Source organism: Musa acuminata, chromosome BXJ3-8 (assembly GCF_036884655.1).
Source record: "Musa acuminata AAA Group cultivar baxijiao chromosome BXJ3-8, Cavendish_Baxijiao_AAA, whole genome shotgun sequence".
Classification (NCBI taxonomy): Eukaryota; Viridiplantae; Streptophyta; class Magnoliopsida; order Zingiberales; family Musaceae; genus Musa; species Musa acuminata.
The window spans coordinates 44,400,331-44,418,411 of NC_088356.1; the positions used below are offsets into that span (position 1 = coordinate 44,400,331).

The 18,081-nt window shown below is 43.1% G+C and overlaps 2 protein-coding genes across 8 annotated transcripts; one reads left to right on the plus strand and one right to left on the minus strand.

The window, feature by feature from the left end:
- The first annotated feature begins 33 nt into the window (after positions 1-33).
- On the plus strand, positions 34-17,360 carry LOC135644552 (polypyrimidine tract-binding protein homolog 1-like). Of its 7 annotated transcripts, XM_065162221.1 has the most exons (16): positions 34-495; positions 701-765; positions 999-1,076; positions 1,163-1,273; positions 1,416-1,460; positions 2,689-2,730; positions 10,405-10,614; positions 11,447-11,509; positions 11,587-11,660; positions 11,745-11,840; positions 12,646-12,703; positions 12,792-12,896; positions 12,998-13,079; positions 15,525-15,637; positions 15,858-16,290; positions 17,023-17,360. In XM_065162221.1, the coding sequence occupies exons 1-15, from the start codon at positions 171-173 to the stop codon at positions 16,263-16,265; spliced, it is 1,875 nt and encodes a 624-aa protein (XP_065018293.1). In that variant the 5' UTR covers positions 34-170; the 3' UTR covers positions 16,266-16,290; positions 17,023-17,360. The 7 variants fall into 7 exon arrangements, with proteins under 7 accessions (XP_065018293.1, XP_065018292.1, XP_065018294.1 ...); XM_065162220.1 differs by lacking the exon at positions 17,023-17,360 and having other exon boundaries at positions 15,858-16,460; XM_065162222.1 differs by lacking the exon at positions 17,023-17,360 and having other exon boundaries at positions 13,025-13,079; positions 15,858-16,460.
- Positions 17,361-17,520: 160 nt separating this feature from the next.
- LOC135644227 (probable calcium-binding protein CML46) lies at positions 17,521-18,063 on the minus strand. The gene has a single exon (XM_065161698.1). It carries the CDS (start codon positions 18,061-18,063, stop codon positions 17,521-17,523), a length of 543 nt encoding a protein of 180 aa, XP_065017770.1.
- Between the last annotated feature and the right edge of the window lie 18 nt (positions 18,064-18,081).

Consider the following 18,081-nt stretch of genomic DNA (forward strand, 5'->3'; position numbering starts at 1 on the left):
ACACAGGTAGAATGCAGACGATAAGGATTCCGAACTCGTAGTTTCCCAAGTTGTTTAGAATGATGCCATGAAACTTCTATGTCAGGATCAGATTCAAGCATTCTTCTCAGTAGAAAAAGAGAAGAGAAGATGAATGATTTTATCTTCATTTTGAGCGAAATGAATCTAAGATGTCTAAGACTCAATGTATCGGTAAAACTGAAAATTCTTTAGAGGAAGCAGAAGAGCAAGGTGATATCCTACAAGCTGATGGACTAGCAAAAGATGCAGATCTTGATTCTACTTATGATTCAGTCGAATCATCACTTATTATACAAGAATCTGAAAGGGGTACTGAAGATGAGAATGCTCAGAACCATACGGAAGCAAAATCTGATGGTGTAGATACAGAAGCAGATATTGAGGTAGAAAATGTGGATTCCCCTCCTCTGGCTGGAGCGAATGCCATGAATGTAATAGTAGTTTCCGCGGAATGTGCTCCTTGGTCAAAGACAGGTATTGATATTTTTAGTATTTTCGTATTTTCCGATTGATCTTTTGCTGTATTTTTACTCTTACCTCTCAAGTACTGAAAATTTGTTGTATCAAGTCTATGCTCCACAATTGGTAATGAAGTGAATGACTGTTGTTTGGGTTTATAAAGTGTTATTATGATATTAAAATAAGATTCACTGGCATGTATCATTTTTAACTTCAACAGGAGGGCTTGGAGATGTAGCTGGGACTCTGCCAAAAGCTTTGGCTAGGAGAGGGCACCGGGTTATGGTATTTCTCCTTTCCCTTTTGTCGATTAATTTCTGTTTGAACCTCAAATCTCACGTTAATGTTGGTGGTGACTCTAGCTATTCCACAGAAAGGTAAATTGGAATAGCAATTCAAATCATAAAACTGCAATTACAATGTGCAGGTTTACCAAACTAGAATAATGTTAGTCCAAAAGTTGCTTCCTTAATATTGCTGTTGCATAGCCAGTTCAATCTTTCTTTTGTAAATTATAGGTTGTTTCCCCAAGGTATGCCAATTATCCTGAATCCAAAGATATAGGTGTTCGCAAATATTACAAAGCTGATGGGCAGGTCTGTATCTGCTGTTTCATGTCATGGTTTTTAGATTTAGCTATAAATACATACTTATCCAGTTGATGTCATATTATGGGATGCAGGATCTGGAAGTAAATTACTTTCATGCTTATATTGATCGTGTGGATTTTGTATTTATCGACAGTCCAGTTTTCCGTCATCTAGAGAACAACATTTATGGGGGAGACCGGCTGGTAAAAGTTTTTTGCAATTTTAACACCTGTAAATTAGTCAATCCAGTTTATTCACTTTTTGTTACTTCATTTTTTTGTGCACTGAAAATGCAGAAATGACCTTCTACAAGTTATTTATATTGTCTTTTGCTAATTAATGCAGGAAATCTTGAAACGGATGGTATTGTTATGCAAGGTAGCTGTAGAGGTATCTCCTTTGTCCTAAACAACATATTCAACTATCCATGATGTACATAACAGAATATGTCAGTATTAGAAATTCGTAGTGAGCATTTGTCTAAGATTAATGCAGGAAGGGACTTCCAACATGATTTCTAGTGTGAAAAATATAGTCATGTCGGTGGCCGCTTCAGTGCTGCTTTGAGTTAGTACTTGATAGTCCTTGAGGTGCTTAACTCAATTGCAAATGCCAATTCCCAACCCTTTTTCCCACTTCTTTTTTCTGGTTCTTCTGTATCTTTGTTTCCTAGTTCATGCAGATGTCTTATGACTGAAATTAGCATTGTACAGTGTTGTCTTAGGTCTAAAATTTCATTACAGTACCAGTAGCAGGACCCGTTCAGAGGGGTAGGTATCGGTCAGCACAGTATCAAAACATTCAGTGTGTATATATATATATATATATATATATATATATATATATATATATATATATATATATTAAAAATTGGATTGAATACGATATGTAACCGGGCAGTACTAGCATAGAGGTATCCAGTCAGATCGGTATGTTACACTCAGTATACCATACATCTAATTCTATGGTTCTGCATACTAATTGTCGATGGAGAACTGACTGTGACTTTGGTATCAACGAACCTTAACAAAACAATTTACTGTTTAAAAATTTTGGAGTTTCATACAATTTCTGATTCTTGATCGATGTTTTAAAAGATGTAAGATATCTCTGTGCAGGTGAAATTATTTAATAGGCCAAGTTTATATTAGAAAAAAGACCTAGTTGTTAAACTCATTTCCATTTATTAGGCTTAGGAAATTAAGAACAAGGCCACTGACATATATGGTTTTCTTTGATACCTTATGTTTTTTTTCTATTATGATAGAGTCAGTGGAACTTTGTGCAAGGATTTACCTTACGTTAAACACACAATGGTAGTTACTCTCCAATGTTGGTCCTCTGCCAATTAACAGATATTAAATCATAATACTTTTGTTTAATCATCTAAGTTTTTTAGAAAATTGATGGAGTAATCGAGTGGTTGATGTAAATAACTGAAGGCTACTCTAGCATACTTAATTCTTACTGCCTCTATCCTCCCTGATTTCTCGGCCTTACCTTTGCATCCAATTTATCATTGTTTCTGTTATCTGCATATGTTGTTTCATATAATTCCCTGAATTTTAACCATTGGCTAGTTTCTTACTGCCTCTACCGCGACAATGGCTTGATGAAGTATGCCAGGTCCATCTTGGTGATCCACAACATATCTCACCAGGTTAGCTCTCTCGCATTTTATGCTGCATCTATTAGGTTTAAATTCTCTCTTCATTTAGAAGTTCAATTTGCTGAGTTCGGTAGCCTGTGAGATCCTCAGAACTGCTCAAAGACTGTTAAATTTGCCAAGACGATATCTGCAAGTTTGCAGTTCTCTCACTTACCTTATCAGTAAACCAAACACTTTCTGACTATTTCTCATCACTGAATCAATGATCCAATTATACTTGCATGAATTCCTACAGCTGCATTGTATTTCTTGAAGTTTAGGTTGCATGATGCCCCTGGCCATATTGTTTTTGTGTGACCTGAAGATATTGATCATATGTTGTACTTAATTTTTCATGAGTCTATCATGGTTTTTCCCAAACCTTGTTATAATTGCATGACATTTGAAGCACTCTGTTTTGTTAGAAACCTTCTTTACATCCTTCTCTTTTGCATCAAATGAATGTTTGTCTTCTTAAACTCTTTTTGAGCAATCAAAACATGTCGAAGACCACGCCTACGCGGGTGTGGTCCGCGAGAGGGATGGGATCGAGAAGCACGATGCAGGCGACTGTTACCGAGGAGCTGGACTCGGGCGAGCAGGCCGCGCAGGTGTGGTCTCGGGCGGTATGAGGCCGAGGAGCACGACGCAGGCGGCTGTGGCCGAGGAGCTGGACTCGAGCGAGCAGACCGCGCGGGCGTGGTCTCGGGCAACCTGAGGCCAAGGAGCGCGACGCAGGCGGCTGCGACCGAGGAGCTGGACTCGAGCGAGCAGGCCGCGCAGGCGTGGTCTTCGGGCGACATGAGGCCGAGGAGCACGACGCAGGCGGCTGCGGCTGAGGAGCTGGACTCGGGCGAGCAGGCCGTGCGGGCGTGGTCTCGAGCGACATGAGGCCGAGGAGCACGACGCAGGCGGCTGCGGCCGAGGAGCTACTTCGATTGGACCTTTTACGCTGTGCTGTGGGAGATGCGGGTGGCCAAGTAGCCTTTGGTCTATTCGGAAGTCCAAGGGACGAACCTTTTCGTGAATCGCCAGTTTTCGAGAAGACCGACGCTTCGAGCCCGTTGTTTGCCACGCGTAGCACGCCTGTTGGCTACCCTGCCAAGTTGCATTTATGGCGGAATGACGTTGTGTCATCCCGATGCGACATGCCTGAGTAGAGGAAGGATCGCTGTTTTTGGCGGGATTTTGTCTATAAGTAATGTGCGGCTAGCCCCTTGAAGGCCCCTTGAAGGTCTAGCGCCACCCGAGATCCCCGACATTCGGACCCCCGAACCGAGCCGCGACGACCCCGAGACCACGGCTTAAACAGATGCCCCGCCGCATCATTTTGGCGCTAGAAGGAGGGCCCCGAAAGTCGAGGGATCATCCAATTGGCTCAGACGAGCTCACAGTTGAGGGGTCACACCTGATCGGAGCTCCGGGGGAAAGTCCCCCGCATGGAGATCTTCGAGACGAACACCCCGTCGCGACCGCAGAATGCTACCGGTGTCTGTCCAACGACCTGGGTCTGCTTCCGCCCGAGCGTGCCCCCAGCGACCCCTCACATGTGTCGCTCAAGGCCTTCCAGGACCTCGCTCATCAAGTCCGAGCGCTGACGGGTATAGTGCGAACCATTATCCCGCTCGGTGCACCCCCCTACGACCCGACCACCGCGGCAACGAGAGCCGCCCGCTCGGGCCCGCCCTGCCTCAGTCTCTTCCAAGCGAAGGCTCCATGTTTACCTGACCGCCTCTTGGCTCACGCCTGCCTGCGCCGAGCTCCTCGGCCATGCACTGCCGAGTCCATCTCAGGGCGGCTTGCCCACCTGGGTCACGTCCCTCGGCCACACCGCCGAGCCCACCTTAGCGCGGCCTGCCCTCCTGAGCGGCGTCCGCGCGGCCACAGTCTGCCTGCGCCGAACACCTCAGCCGCATGACCCTCGTGACCATGCCTGCGTGGCCAGCCTGCTTGCGCCGAGCTCCTCGGCCATGCACTGCCGAGTCCATCTCAGGGCGGCTTGCCCATCTGGGTCACGTCCCTCGGCCGTAGCCCGCCTACGCCAAGCTTCTCGGCCATACGCTACCGAGTTCACCTCAGCGCGGTCTGCCCGCCTGAGCGGTGTCCCTCGGCCACACCGCCGAGTTCACCCCACGCGGCCTGCCCGCCTGTGTCGTGCTCCTCGGCTCATAGCCCGAGTCGCTCCAGTTCGACCTCCGACTTGCGACTCGCCAGCTTGGCTCATAGCCCGAGTCGCTCCAGTTCGATCTCCGACTTGCGACTCGCCGGCTCGGCCCATAACCCGAGACACGCCTACGCGGCCTGCCCGCCCGCGTCATATTCCTCGGCAACGTGTTGCCCGAGACCACCTCTAGTCAGCTTGCCCGACGGAGTTGTGCTCCTCGGCTACGTGTCGACCGAGACACGCCCACGCGATCTACCCGCCTGTGTCATGCTCCTCGGCTCATAGCCCGAGTCGCTCCAGTTCGACCTCCGACTTGTGACTCGCCGGCTTGGCTCATAGCCCGAGTCGCTCCAGTTCGACCTCCGACTTGCGACTCACCGGCTCGGCCCATAACCCGAGACACGCTAACACGGCCTGCCCACTTGCGTCGTGCTCCTCGGCCGCACGTCGTCCGAGACCACGACCTCTGCTCGGCTTCCCGATTGAGATGTGCTCATCGGTCGCACATTGCCCAGGACCCAAGACACACCCGCGCGGCCTGCCCGCCTGCGTTGTGCTCCTTGGCGCATAGCCCGAGTCGCTCTAATTCGATCTCCGACTTGCGACTCGCCGGCTCAGACCATAGCCTGAGTCGCTCCAAGTCGATCTCCGACTTGCGACTCACCGGCCCAGACCATAGCCCGAGTCGCTCCAGGTCGATCTCCGACTTACGACTCGCCGGCTCAGACCATAGCCCGAGTCGCCCCAGTTCGATCTCCGACTTGCGACTCGCCGGCTCAGACCATAGCCCGAGTCGCTCTAGTTCGATCTCCGACTTGCGACTCGCCGGCCCAGACCATAGCCCGAGTCGCTCCAGGTCGATCTCCGACTTGCGACTCGCCGTTTCAGACCATAGCCCGAGTCGCCCCAGTTCGATCTCTGACTTGTGACTCACCGGCTCAGACCATAGCCCGAGTCGCTCCAGTTCGATCTCCGACTTGCAACTCGCCGGCTCAGACCATGGCCCGAGTCGCTCCAGTTCGATCTCCGACTTGCGACTCGCCGGCCCAACCTGCCCGCCTGCGTCGTGCTCCTCGACCCCCTGCTGCCCGAGCTCACCGCGGCACGACCAGCCTTCCTTATTTGCTAAATCCAGACTCCGCCCCTGGTAACGAACCAGCAGTTGCTCTACGAGAACGAGCACTAAAAGCTGAAGCCACACCTCGGACCCCTCTTACAACAACAGCCGATGCGTGGCTCCCTTCAGGGGGGGGGAATATGACGAGGGAAATAATGGCGACAAGACTGGGGCTGACGTCACTTGTCCCAGATGACGCATCACGCCTCAGTACCTGGTCAAACGGACCAGAACGTCGACCGAGGCACATTAAACATTCTGCCCAAGCTCGGTCTCGCACGCCACGCCAGCGCCAGTGTCAGACGCTACCTGCTCCTGCAAGGGGGCACATCAGGCACAGTAAGCTTCCCTATAAATACCCTCGCATGCTAAGAGGGAAAGGGGACTAGAGACAAACTCACACACAACCCCTACAGGGGGGACAACCCCTACAGAGGAGACTCCAAACACTTCTTCATCTGAAACCCCCTCCACATCGCTAACTTGGCCGTCGGAGGGGTCGGGCTGAGCGCCTCGGCCCGACCTTTGTGCAGGTGCCAGACGAGGTCGACTCTTCCCGGCGCTACGGCGATGCACTCCCCCGACTCGACGTCCCGACCGGACCGTCGAGACAGGCCACGGGAGACCACGAAGGACGCCACCCGAGATCCCCGACATTCGGACCCCCGAACCGAGCCGCGACGGCCCCGAGGCCACGGCTTAAACAGATGCCCCGCCGCATCAATAATGATGGGAGAAAACTTACATACAACTATTTTGTTGGGAGAATTACCACATATGTTACAATCTCGTTTTCACATTTGAAACCTTGTATCCTTGTGAAATGGTTATTAGTTGGACTTAATAACATAAACAATATTCTAACATATGGTGGTATGTTCGATTTTCAATATTTTGGATTCAATGGGTTTCCCAAAAAAGGAACGCAAGAAAAGCCGAAAAAGACGAGTACCGAGCGCGAACTCGCCGGCGGTTGGATTGGCGATGAGACGAGCGTTCGGATCGCGGTCGCTGGAGGCGAGGAGATGGCCAGCGATGGCTCGGAGACGGCGTTGGGGAGCGGAATCCATCTCCAGGTTTGTTCGTCTTTGCCCTTCCTCTCTTCCTCTCACGACTCGATCTCGGGACACATTAAAATAACGATGGAATGCAATACAGCGCCGGAGATATTTTATTATTTAGATAGGACGGCTTCCCTTGGGCAGACGTCTAGTATTCGTGTCACCATCATCCGCACGCCATATCCGAACACTTTCCATGACAGCCTTTCTTCGGCAGGTTTCCTCACTTTTTACCATATCTTGCTGCAGCGAGTGTTTCCACCGGGACAACATGCTTGGAATTAGATCTGTGGTTTTTTATTTTAAATAAAGTTGATTAGTCTAAGAATCTAAAATTTTCTTTATGAAAGTATTATTAAATAATTTTATTTAAAAAATTATTTTTCAAATTAAGAATATTATTTTAAAAAATTATTTTAACTAAAAAACCCTTACTGTTGGGTTTTAATCGAATATTTTTTTCTAATTGATTTTTATCTTACACACTCCTTTTTTTTTGTCACATTAATGAAAATATCTTTTCATTCTCTGTTCGTAATCTATCGCGAACGACATCATTGGTCACCTCTATCTCCTCCACGCCTTGCTCCCACACAAGTAATATCGCTAATTACCTTATTTCTCTTATCCTCCTTTCCTTTTTCTCGTCTTCCGTAACCCTACTTCCATCCCGAAGAACAATCCAAAGAATTAATTGTGTATTATTATCACCGGCATAATCAACCCTCTTATTGTGCTACTCTCCCACCCAAATCGTCGGTTGTAGTAGCACGAGTGGTGATGCCACACTAAATCTCTTTTTTGTGATAAAAATAAAATTATAATCATTGTCATTAACATGATGTGCCTCTTTGTTTGTGCCCTTTGCATTGGTACCTTAGTTGATCATGAGAATGTTACATGCACCCTCATTTAGCTCATATACTTTAACGTTTTCTATGCCACCATCAATCGATCCGATTCCTCTGTGATCTTTCTCCAATCCAACAAATCACATATGAAGAAGGATATTGCTATTATGCTCTTTACCTTATTTGTCTCCCGAAAAGGAGGTAACGAGTGACACCACTCAAAATGAGAATGGAGGGTGTGAGGCAACAGGGCAAGCGACACTATATAGAGAGAAAGAAAAGAGGAATAAGAGGAGAAAGGGGAAGGGAGGAGAGGACGTATAGTATAACTAATGGTGAGAGCAAGGGGTGAATGTAAAGATAGATAGTTGATGAAGGATGAAAGATAATTTTCATTAAAATGATTTTATATATATATATAATTAGGAGAGTGTAATTGGGTACAAGTCCAATAGTATATCTCTTTGGATAAAATATTTTTATTTTTAGAAAAAATAAACAATATATTTGATTTGGTACAAGTATAATATTTTCTATTATATATATTTTAATATTTTTAATGATAAGATTTCATCGTCCAAATATAATATTGAGAAGGTGAGACTTTTATCTGTGATTATTTTATGTTATCTTTAAATTATTATTTTTCTTCTTTCTCTTTTGATTTATCTATTAAAAAATCTAAATCATTTCTCTCTAGGAGCCCTGCACTTAATCTTTTATATATATATATATATATATTTGTTTTCCAAATTGGATGATCCTATGTAAGACGTGAAAAGACGGTGAAAGACTTTCCTCCAACGAATTTGCTTGTTGACCTCCGGTGATTATTTTCTACTTATCTTTAAATTAGTATCTTTCTTTCATCTCTTTCTATTTCTCGACCAAAGCAAATCCTTGTACTCGTCCAATATCTCCCAAAGTCAGCGCATTTTGTTCTGCTACTTAGCCCGCATTCTTTAGGGAAATGACGTGTCCGGTACTCGCGTAGTTAGACTTCAGATGTTCCTGAACCACAGTGGGTCACGGTTGACTGCACCTTCGGAATCTGCGTTCGGTAAGCGTACCGTTTTATGAGGACCACGTATTTAGTTAGCCACCTCATTGGACTATGGATTAGTCTTATTTACTAGCTGTTTGTACCGTGACAGCATACTCGGTGTCTCGAGTCCCACGTCCCATAGTCGTTCAACATAGCTGTTTGTTTCGGATCAACATTTTTTATGACTTTTATTTAATTTAGAAAATATTTGATTATTTTAAGTTGTTTATGTTAAGCATCGAGCCTTTTATTTTGATGGGTAAATTATGGTAGTTTAGCCGTCGAATGACGATGACAAATCCGACGGTCCGGATCGTGTGATTCGTTGTTCTCACGCACACGGCAGGAAGTCTCTCGTTCTCTCTAGAAGCAACCGGACCCGCTACATGTGTCGTTTCCGTTCGTGTAAAACCGGGAAAGCGATAACGTAGCAAAACAACCGGGGGTCGATAGGGCTTTTTTCCGGTTTGAGAAAAGGACATCGAAGGATAGGAAGGCGAAATAGAGGGGGGAGGGAAGAGCTACACTCTTATTTCCTCTAAATCTTGCTTTGTTTGTCCCCTCGAACCCTAATCCTAGCAAGAGGAAGCATCCTTGTGAGATTCCTCATCTTGAACGGTAGAAAGGAGAGGGGATTTTTCTTGTACCATATATATTGGTAGAAGGGATGGCGCCGGGTCAATGAGGGCAGCAGCAGTTTCGGTACACGCAGACGTCGTCGAAGGTGCTGCACGTTCGAAACCTGCCATGGGAGTGCACGGAGTAGGAGCTCGTTGCCCTCTGCGAGCCCTTTGGCAGGATCGTCAACACCATGTGCAACGTCGGCGCCAACAAGAACCAGGCCTTCGTCGAATTCGTCCGTATCGTCTCTCTGTTTTGATCATGTGCCTTGTTGCTTGTGATAGTTTTGGTGATATATGTGTACATTATCTTTTGGCTACTCATTGCTAACAATCCACACTATTTTTACGCTGGACGAAGAATGTTGGGTTTGCTATTGAATTTCTCGACTGTTCATATTCAGATCAGAAGCACCAAATTGGAGTTTTTGGAACTTCTCATAGATGAAAATTCATAATAGGACGAAATGAAGGATTCGATCCTTCGTGAATTAGAACTCTTCCAGCTTTATCTACGCGTCAACAGGACTTAAAACTTTTTCTTGTAAACCGTTTTCCATCTTCTCGATAAAATAAATCCAAAATGCCAGTGATCAGCAAGTACTTTAGTATAACTAGGGTCTCAACTTTCCATGCTCTGGATCAACTAGGTGCTACCTTCTTCTACTGTAGTATGCTTGTGAATGCTTTATTTAACTGTGATTTTTTTAATTCTTGGAGTTTTTGCATCAGAGGAGTTCTACTTGGTACAACCTTTGTGTTAATTTTCATTTTTTAAAGTCTATATTCATTACTCAGTGCATTTTAAAAATGTTTCTTTCTCTGTAGGTGGACCTTAACCAAGCAATTTCAATGGTATCGTACTATGCTTCTTCGTCTGAGCCAGCCCAAGTCCGTGGAAAAACTGTCTATATCCAGTATTCTAACAGGCAAGAAATTACAAATAACAAGAGTGGTGGTGATGTTCCTGGGAATGTCTTGCTTGTCACTATTGAAGGTGTTGAAGCTGGTGATGTAAGCATAGATGTCATTCATTCGGTAAGTTTTCTTGGTTGGGAGCCCTTGTTGTACATGGAGCCATTTTAGTCTTATGGTCGTCTTATCAAGTATTGGAATTTCGGTTGCCTGGATCATTTTTATGGTAAGGGGCACGCAAGAAAAATATTCTTCAGCAAAAGACATGCTCATTCTTTCTGTTCTTTTCTAGTAACTTACAGTGCATGAACTAGCAGGGCCATAATGATGGGAGAAAACTTACATACAACTATTTTGTTGGGAGAATTACCACATATGTTACAATCTCGTTTTCACATTTGAAACCTTGTATCCTTGTGAAATGGTTATTAGTTGGACTTAATAACATAAACAATATTCTAACATCTGGTGGTATGTTCGATTTTCAATATTTTGGAATCGAAATGTCCTTGGCTTATGTATGGTTGATGCTTTCCACTTGACCTGTTGAATTTTTTTTATATCTTCTACCTTCAAAAGAACTTACTGGAGTAATTGGGTGAGCTCCTTTTCACAGCTGGAGCAGTTTATGCATGGATAAAAGATTTCAGTTGGCAAGAGCGAAAACTGTTTTTTTTTTTCTTTTCTTTTGAGGCTGTTTTTATTATTGTGTTTCTTGTGTTCCTCATAATTTTCTTAGGAGGACATTGTTCTAGTATGATTTTTCATGCATATGACAACAGTAACAACAACAAGAAGCTGTATTATTGCATGCATATATATTTTTCCAAGTATATGTGCACTCATGCTAATGTGCCTATGGATGACTTTAGCTTATGGGGCTACACTTGTGGTCTATGCTGGTTAAATTTCTCGTTAACTATTTGTCATAACAAGCTTTTCAATTTTGTCTTAGGTGTTTTCTGCCTTCGGTTTTGTGCATAAAATTGCCACATTCGAAAAAGCTGCTGGGTTTCAGGTGAGACCACATGTGTTGGTCCTCTTCAGGACAAATGCAGGAAGTAATTTACCATCAGTACTTGAATCATTTTGCAGGCATTAATCCAGTACACGGATGCAGAGACTGCGGCAAGTGCAAGAAATGAGTTGGATGGAAGAAGTATTCCAAGGTTGCGTGTTTTTGCATTGTATTTAGTATGAAAATATGTTTTTATTTTATTTGAATTATTGCTAATTGAACTTGAAGGTTCCAGGTACTTGCTCCCTGAGCATATTACATCTTGCCATTTGCGTATCTCATATTCAGCCCACACAGATTTAAGTATCAAATTCCAGTCGCATCGGAGCAGGTACATTTTGTTGTTTTTTTGTGTGCTAGAAGTGCACAGGCTGTTTTATGATTTTATTACCATTATATTTTTACTTTTGAATTTGTTGATTTCTTGACCTTACCTGTTTTCCTTCAGTTTCTGATCAGTGCTCAAGAAGTAATGTTCTGTAGAATCATCTTTGTAATATTTGTTCCTCACAATGATGAGCACTAAATATATTTGCAATATACTGTTGCATAAATTACATCTTGCGTAACATGTTCCCTTTTCACAAGTTCTAATACATAGTTCAAGCAGCTGACATGAGTTAAATTTTGTGGGTTCTTCGGGCATGATAATTCCTTGATATAGTAAAATTGCTGAAGGTACATGTCTGTAAATTCAGCCTCCTGTAATCAGGCAGGAAATTTGGAACTTAAGAGATGACCTACTCTTATCGTGATTGTGCAACATGGGTAATCCTGTGATTCCATAATTTGGACTTATAGTTTCTTCTCTTGTACATTGTTTTAAGCAGTTCTTGTAAGAAAAATGTTTGGCATTTTATTGATGTTTTAACTGTTGAATTTCGTTTGCTCTTGTTACACTGCCATGTTTCAGATTTAGTTGTAATCGGAGTGTATTATGTTTCTTAAACTAACTGAAGAGTTAACAAATGAATATTGGTATGAGATTATCACACTATCATGTTATTATCACACATTTCACAGTAGATTTTTTTTCCCCATCAAGTTCTATCTTTAGATTTTTTATGCAAATTTGTCGCAATCTAGGGCTTGCATATAACTCAAACCTTAATAAACTTTGTTTTTTTAATGAACAGGGATTACACAAATCCCTTTCTTCCTGTGAATGCGTCAGCTATTGAGGGAACTCTGCAGGTAACTTTTATGTATCAAATTCACTTCTGCTTCTTTATTCTTTTCGTTCTTGTTTTTCCTTGATGTATTTACAAGAAATCCTTCACAGGCTTTGCCAGGTCATGATGGAAAGAAAAAGGAGCCGGAGAGCAATGTTCTTTTAGCTTCTATAGAGAATTTGCAATATGCTGTGACAGTTGATGTTCTTTATACAGTAAGACATTTTCTATCTACCTCCATGTTTTATTAATGTTTTTAACTTTCAGCTAAACATCAAAATGAACCTACTCAATGTTTGTTCTTGACAAATTACAGGTCTTCTCTGCTTTTGGTATTGTGCAGAAAATTTTAATTTTTGAGAAAAATGGTGGCATGCAGGCCTTGATACAGTATTCTGGTATGGAAATTATTAAAGATGTTTCATGTTTGATATTTTCTAGTAAATTGCATATAAGCATTTTAATTTTGGTCTCCATTTTGATTGAATGTGCAAATACACAACACAACTTATCTTTTGTCTATGGTGCCCTCTAATTAATAGTTGTAAGCTGAACTTAGGTAGCATCTTGTGCTTATGTGCATGTTTGCAGATGCATGAGCAAGTTATTTTTGTGCACCTGCCATTTGCTGGCAGGAGATTATGGACTGATACCATGTGCATGTGTCTTCACTTCACTTTGGTACACATGAACCTGTGGATGTGCATGTGTAGACTAGTACATGTAGTGTTTCGTGTGCATCACTATTGATACAGGATAGCAGGAGACATTAATTGCGTCTTGATTCTGAGTATTCCAATAGGATTGCTCTTGGATTGGCCATCCCTCACAAGGAGGTGGGTTACCAACTAGGCCTGGTTGGACCCAAGGTGACTGCAAGTATGGTTGGCAGGCCCTTGATATAAAACAAGGGTATAAATCCCACTCCAATGGGTCTCTGCATTCTCCTCCTATTTTGGAGGAGTTTATCAGTGTCTTGAAGCTTTTTCATTGTGAACTCTATGTTTCCTTGCATGAGACCGTGGTAAAGATTGCTCAAATCTTCTAAACACTATCAGGTGACCATGAAGATGTTTAAGTGTCGATGTGCTGCCATAACATCGTGGGGTTCTAGTGGTTAGCCTAGGCCATACTGGGGCCAGCCTAGCTCTAAGCCAATGCCCAAGGGCTTTTGAATTGATGGCTGGCCCTTGCAGGTTATGGGCATTCCTTTGGGCTTTCTTTCTTGATGGTGGTGATTTCCATGATGTGTCCCGGCCTCAAAATAAGTGCATCATAACCAGTTCATGTCAACTTTGGGTGCAATTAATTTAGGTTTTGGGTCAATTTCTCAGTTTAAAGAAATTGTGTCAGTTTGGGTCTCACTTCACAAACTGACTTTTGGTTTAAGTAGGTTTTGAGAAGTCAATTTGAGTTTTTTCTTATTTCGTCACATCTGTTGATGGGTCATATAGATGTTACAATAGGCATACAAGTGAATGAGATAATATTTTGTTGGTGCCCAAGGTGGGAACTTTTATAATATTTTTGGATCATTTTAAATTGTCCGAAGTTGGTAAGTTATGATGACTGTGTAGTCTTGGAAATGCCTGTTTGGTTTTTTTGTAAGGAAATTGTAAGATACTAGAAATTTTAGTTGCTGATAATAAATAGTGAGATTTTAGGAAATCAAAATTATCCGGACAGATTTTTTTAGTGTCTCAATTCAGATAAGGGGGCTATTGGCTGGTTTGAATAAGTTGAGACATGGGTGGCTGATTTTTTTTCCCGAAGCCTCCAGGAGTTTTAGTCTGGCTGACTTATCTTGATGCATGTCTGGTGACTTTCTCAGGCCGTTCTGCATGATATTTTGTGTTGAATCTGCAAGTTTTTATCTGTTGTTAATTCTTATGTAGTTCAAGCGTCCAGCAAGGGATATGCTTAATGTTCTCTCTTTATGCACAAATAACGACAATCCAGGTTGAAATGCTTTTTTTTTTCGAGGCGAGGGGCATGTTTATCTAAATTATCCTCACGTGTGATAATCTTGGTGGGCACAACCTCCTTGGGGACCTCTAGAAGGGCTTTGTGGTCAAGCACTGCAACTGGCCCTAGGGAGTCTACCCTTATTTGTGCAGCTGATATGCCATGGACTGACTACCTTCAGGAACTATATCAGTGTCATTCATGAAAGTTGAAGCAATGACTTTTGTCATTGGAGTTGTGCCAGGATTTCCAATTGTTACAAAAACCTACAAAATTCATGGTTAGGGAGGGAGGCCCTTCAAAATTCTTCGATTGTTCTCCCATTGGTAGAGGTATTATTTTGCCTCTTGCTGCTAAATTTGATCTCTGGTCCTTTCTGGACACACAAGCACAATCATTTCTTGTATAAGGACCTGTTTGATTTGCCTAACATGTCTGCTATAAGACCAATTTTAATCAGTTCACTGTCATGTCATGAGTCGGTTGGTCTAATCCATGCTTACTGATCCTACCTGGTCTTTTTACTGTCATATTGCCTTTATCACCTCCTTTCACAACAAACTGTTGTACTCCTTGTTAGTTCGTCCTGACTGTTATAGTCAAGCTTATCTGCAGACACGCTTTCAGATATTGCAGTGAAAATTAAAACTGTTGAAAGTTGGTACTAAAGCAATTAATAGTTGTTAGGTGATTAAGTGCTCACGTGCACATTGAACATCTTAAAGGATGATATATAGTTAATGATTTTGTTCGAAATAGAAAGGATTTTTTATATTTAATTAAGCATGATACTATTTGAGATAATTGTCTTTTATACTTTCAAGCTAATGTTTTGGCTCTGTTAAGTTATCTATGTGCCATTTCTTTGTTTCCATCAGATGTGATGACTGCGTCAGTTGCCAAGGAGGCTTTGGAGGGACACTGCATCTATGATGGTGGTTACTGTAAGCTTCATCTGACATACTCTCGTCATACTGATCTCAATCTTAAGGTATATATAATTTTTTGGGTTAAGCGGAGCAATAAAACTTTTTTAAGTTTCAAAAATTGGCTGTTGAAAGAATTATATCTATCCATCAGGAAAAAGAAAATAAAATTGTGCGCACTTGAGGTCCTTCTGTTGTCTTTCTATTAGCACACTGGCTTAGACTTTCATCCTTTATGTGCATGGTTACTTACAGTCAATTATATGTATGTATGCTGTCTTTTAGGTGCATAATGAGAGAAGCAGAGACTACACTATTCAGGACACTGGTGTACCAATGATGTCCCAAGCTCCTGGTTTACCCACCACTTCTGGGTGGCAAGTTTATCCCCAGCGAACATCCACATACGTGGGCAGTGATTTTGGAGCTACAGGACAAGCAACAAATCCTCAGGGTCAAATGTTGACATGGAATTCTAGCACGTCAGGTGGAAGCTTTGTTTCAGAGCCTAACTTGTACCCAGGTCAAACCATTGCAACTGCTCCTGTTTCTCATTACCCAGTTTCAGCAAACACCTCCAGTGCTACTGCTGGGTCACTTCAAGCTTCACAGAACTCATCACCTTATGGTGTTATGCCGAATACAAGGCCTGCTTCTTCACCAACCACTCGACCTTTGTACTACAGTTCATAAGCTGCATCTTCTGACAATTCTCTAGGTCTGTTGCGTCTAGTATATTACTACTTGAATTTATATTTTAAAAGTGTCTAATTAAGAGTAAATGGTTGTTTTGTTTTGGTATCTTAGTAGTTTATCCTGAAATAAGCTATCGAGTTTGACGTGAACCAGTGTGCTTTAAACATTCTTAAATGTTTTATTTTTCATCCATTCTTTTTTTTCACCATGCAGTATTTTCGTCTTGGGCAATTAATCATATGTTATGTATTCCACATCAAGATAGTTTGACAAAATTGAGTTTCGAAGGTTTGTGGAGACATAATTTCTAGGCATTTTTCCTTTCAAGTGGGTTCAGAGTTTTTTTTTTCTTTAAACAGTTGCCTTTTATGATAGAATTTTATGATATGCTTTGCATTAGTAATGTATTCCAAAGATCAAGCAGTAAATACAAGCATAAGGCACTTCCGCCCGAACTTTTACAATATCTTCTTTACTTCTGGTTATAAAGCCTTTTAAGTGCTATTGTTTACGGATATAAAATTCAAACATATCTGGAATTCCAGACATTGTTAGATGATGACCCCTTTTCATAATCTTTATAACTTTTTCTAGTGGCATACTAATAGATCATGAAGCAATGTTATTTTTAGTTGTGTGATGAGACATGCTCAGGGAAGTGACCAATTTCTTTAGAACAATATCCAACTGATAGTATGCAATAATTTCATCTCAGTGCTGGTTGAATAAACACTGGCCAAAACATTCCTTGCAGGTATCCAGACTCTCCCATCAGTGAAGTTGCCATGAGATTTATGATACTCTGCACCAGTCTGCTCTTTCTCGGCTTCACTCAAGCTATGGAACTTTGGAACTGCAGAAGATAGCCTACTGCTAGGTCTATAATTCAATTGTACAACATTAGGCTTTTGTGGTTTGATGTGGTGACTGGATCTGCCTAGAAGAACATGTTATTTCTTGGGTTCTAAATGATTAAAGCCGCACTTCCAGCTTCAGAAAGATGTTTTCCCTTCATGTTCAAAGTCTATGGATGTGTCAATTGTCGATAACATTATCGATTTAAATCTGCGATCCAGATGAGTAGTTGCTTCTCGATTTGGCCTTTGATTCTTCTTGTAAGATTTCGAATAGTCGCAATCTTTTGATGATTTTAGATTTCGAGTCTCAATCATGCTCGAAATTAGGTTTGTTTTAATTGCTTGCGCATTGATAGATGTGACGATGATGACGACAAGAAGAAAAGGAAGAATAATTAATCAAAGAAGCTGCCCTCCACAACTTTGATGAACTCCTTGAAATCGATCCTCCCGTCGTCGTTCTCGTCGTACGCCGCGATCATCCGTCGGCATGCCTCCAATGCCGCCCCCTCCGGGAAGCCCAGCTTGCAGAGAACACGATGCAGGTCCAGGGGCTCTATGACCCCGTCACCGTCATCGTCGAAGACGGAGAACGCCTCCGCCACTTCCTCCAAGCTCGGCTCCTCCCCCTCGAACACGCCACGCAGCTCCTCGAGCCGCTCACCGTCCGCGCCGCAAGGCATGCCCGTAATGATCTCCATCACCGTCTCCACGTCTTCTCTGGTCAACTCGGGCGCCTCGCTAGCGTCGGCCGAGTCGCCGGGTCTGACACGATCGACGACCCCCGATGCGCACGGCGCTGGGTGCCGGAAGAGGAACCCCATGGATATCTTATTCTTCAGGACGACCCCCATGGAGATGGTCTTGTTGAAGAGGAGCACGACGGGCTCTGTGAGTGCGAGGGAGTGGTAGGGTGCAGTTGGCAATGGTTTCTCCATGGTTTCCAGCGCTGAGGA

What these genes read in the sequence shown, in the direction of transcription:
- LOC135644552 (XM_065162221.1), top strand. Translation starts at nt 171, where the DNA reads ATGTCTAAGACTCAATGTATCGGTAAAACTGAAAATTCTTTAGAGGAA. An exon ending in AAAAAGCTGCTGGGTTTCAG is followed by an intron (nt 11,510 to 11,586) that starts GTGAGACCACAT and finishes ATCATTTTGCAG; the next exon opens with GCATTAATCCAGTACACGGA. An exon ending in ATACTGATCTCAATCTTAAG is followed by an intron (nt 15,638 to 15,857) that starts GTATATATAATT and finishes GCTGTCTTTTAG; the next exon opens with GTGCATAATGAGAGAAGCAG.
- LOC135644227 (XM_065161698.1), bottom strand. Translation starts at nt 18,063, where the DNA reads ATGGAGAAACCATTGCCAACTGCACCCTACCACTCCCTCGCACTCACA.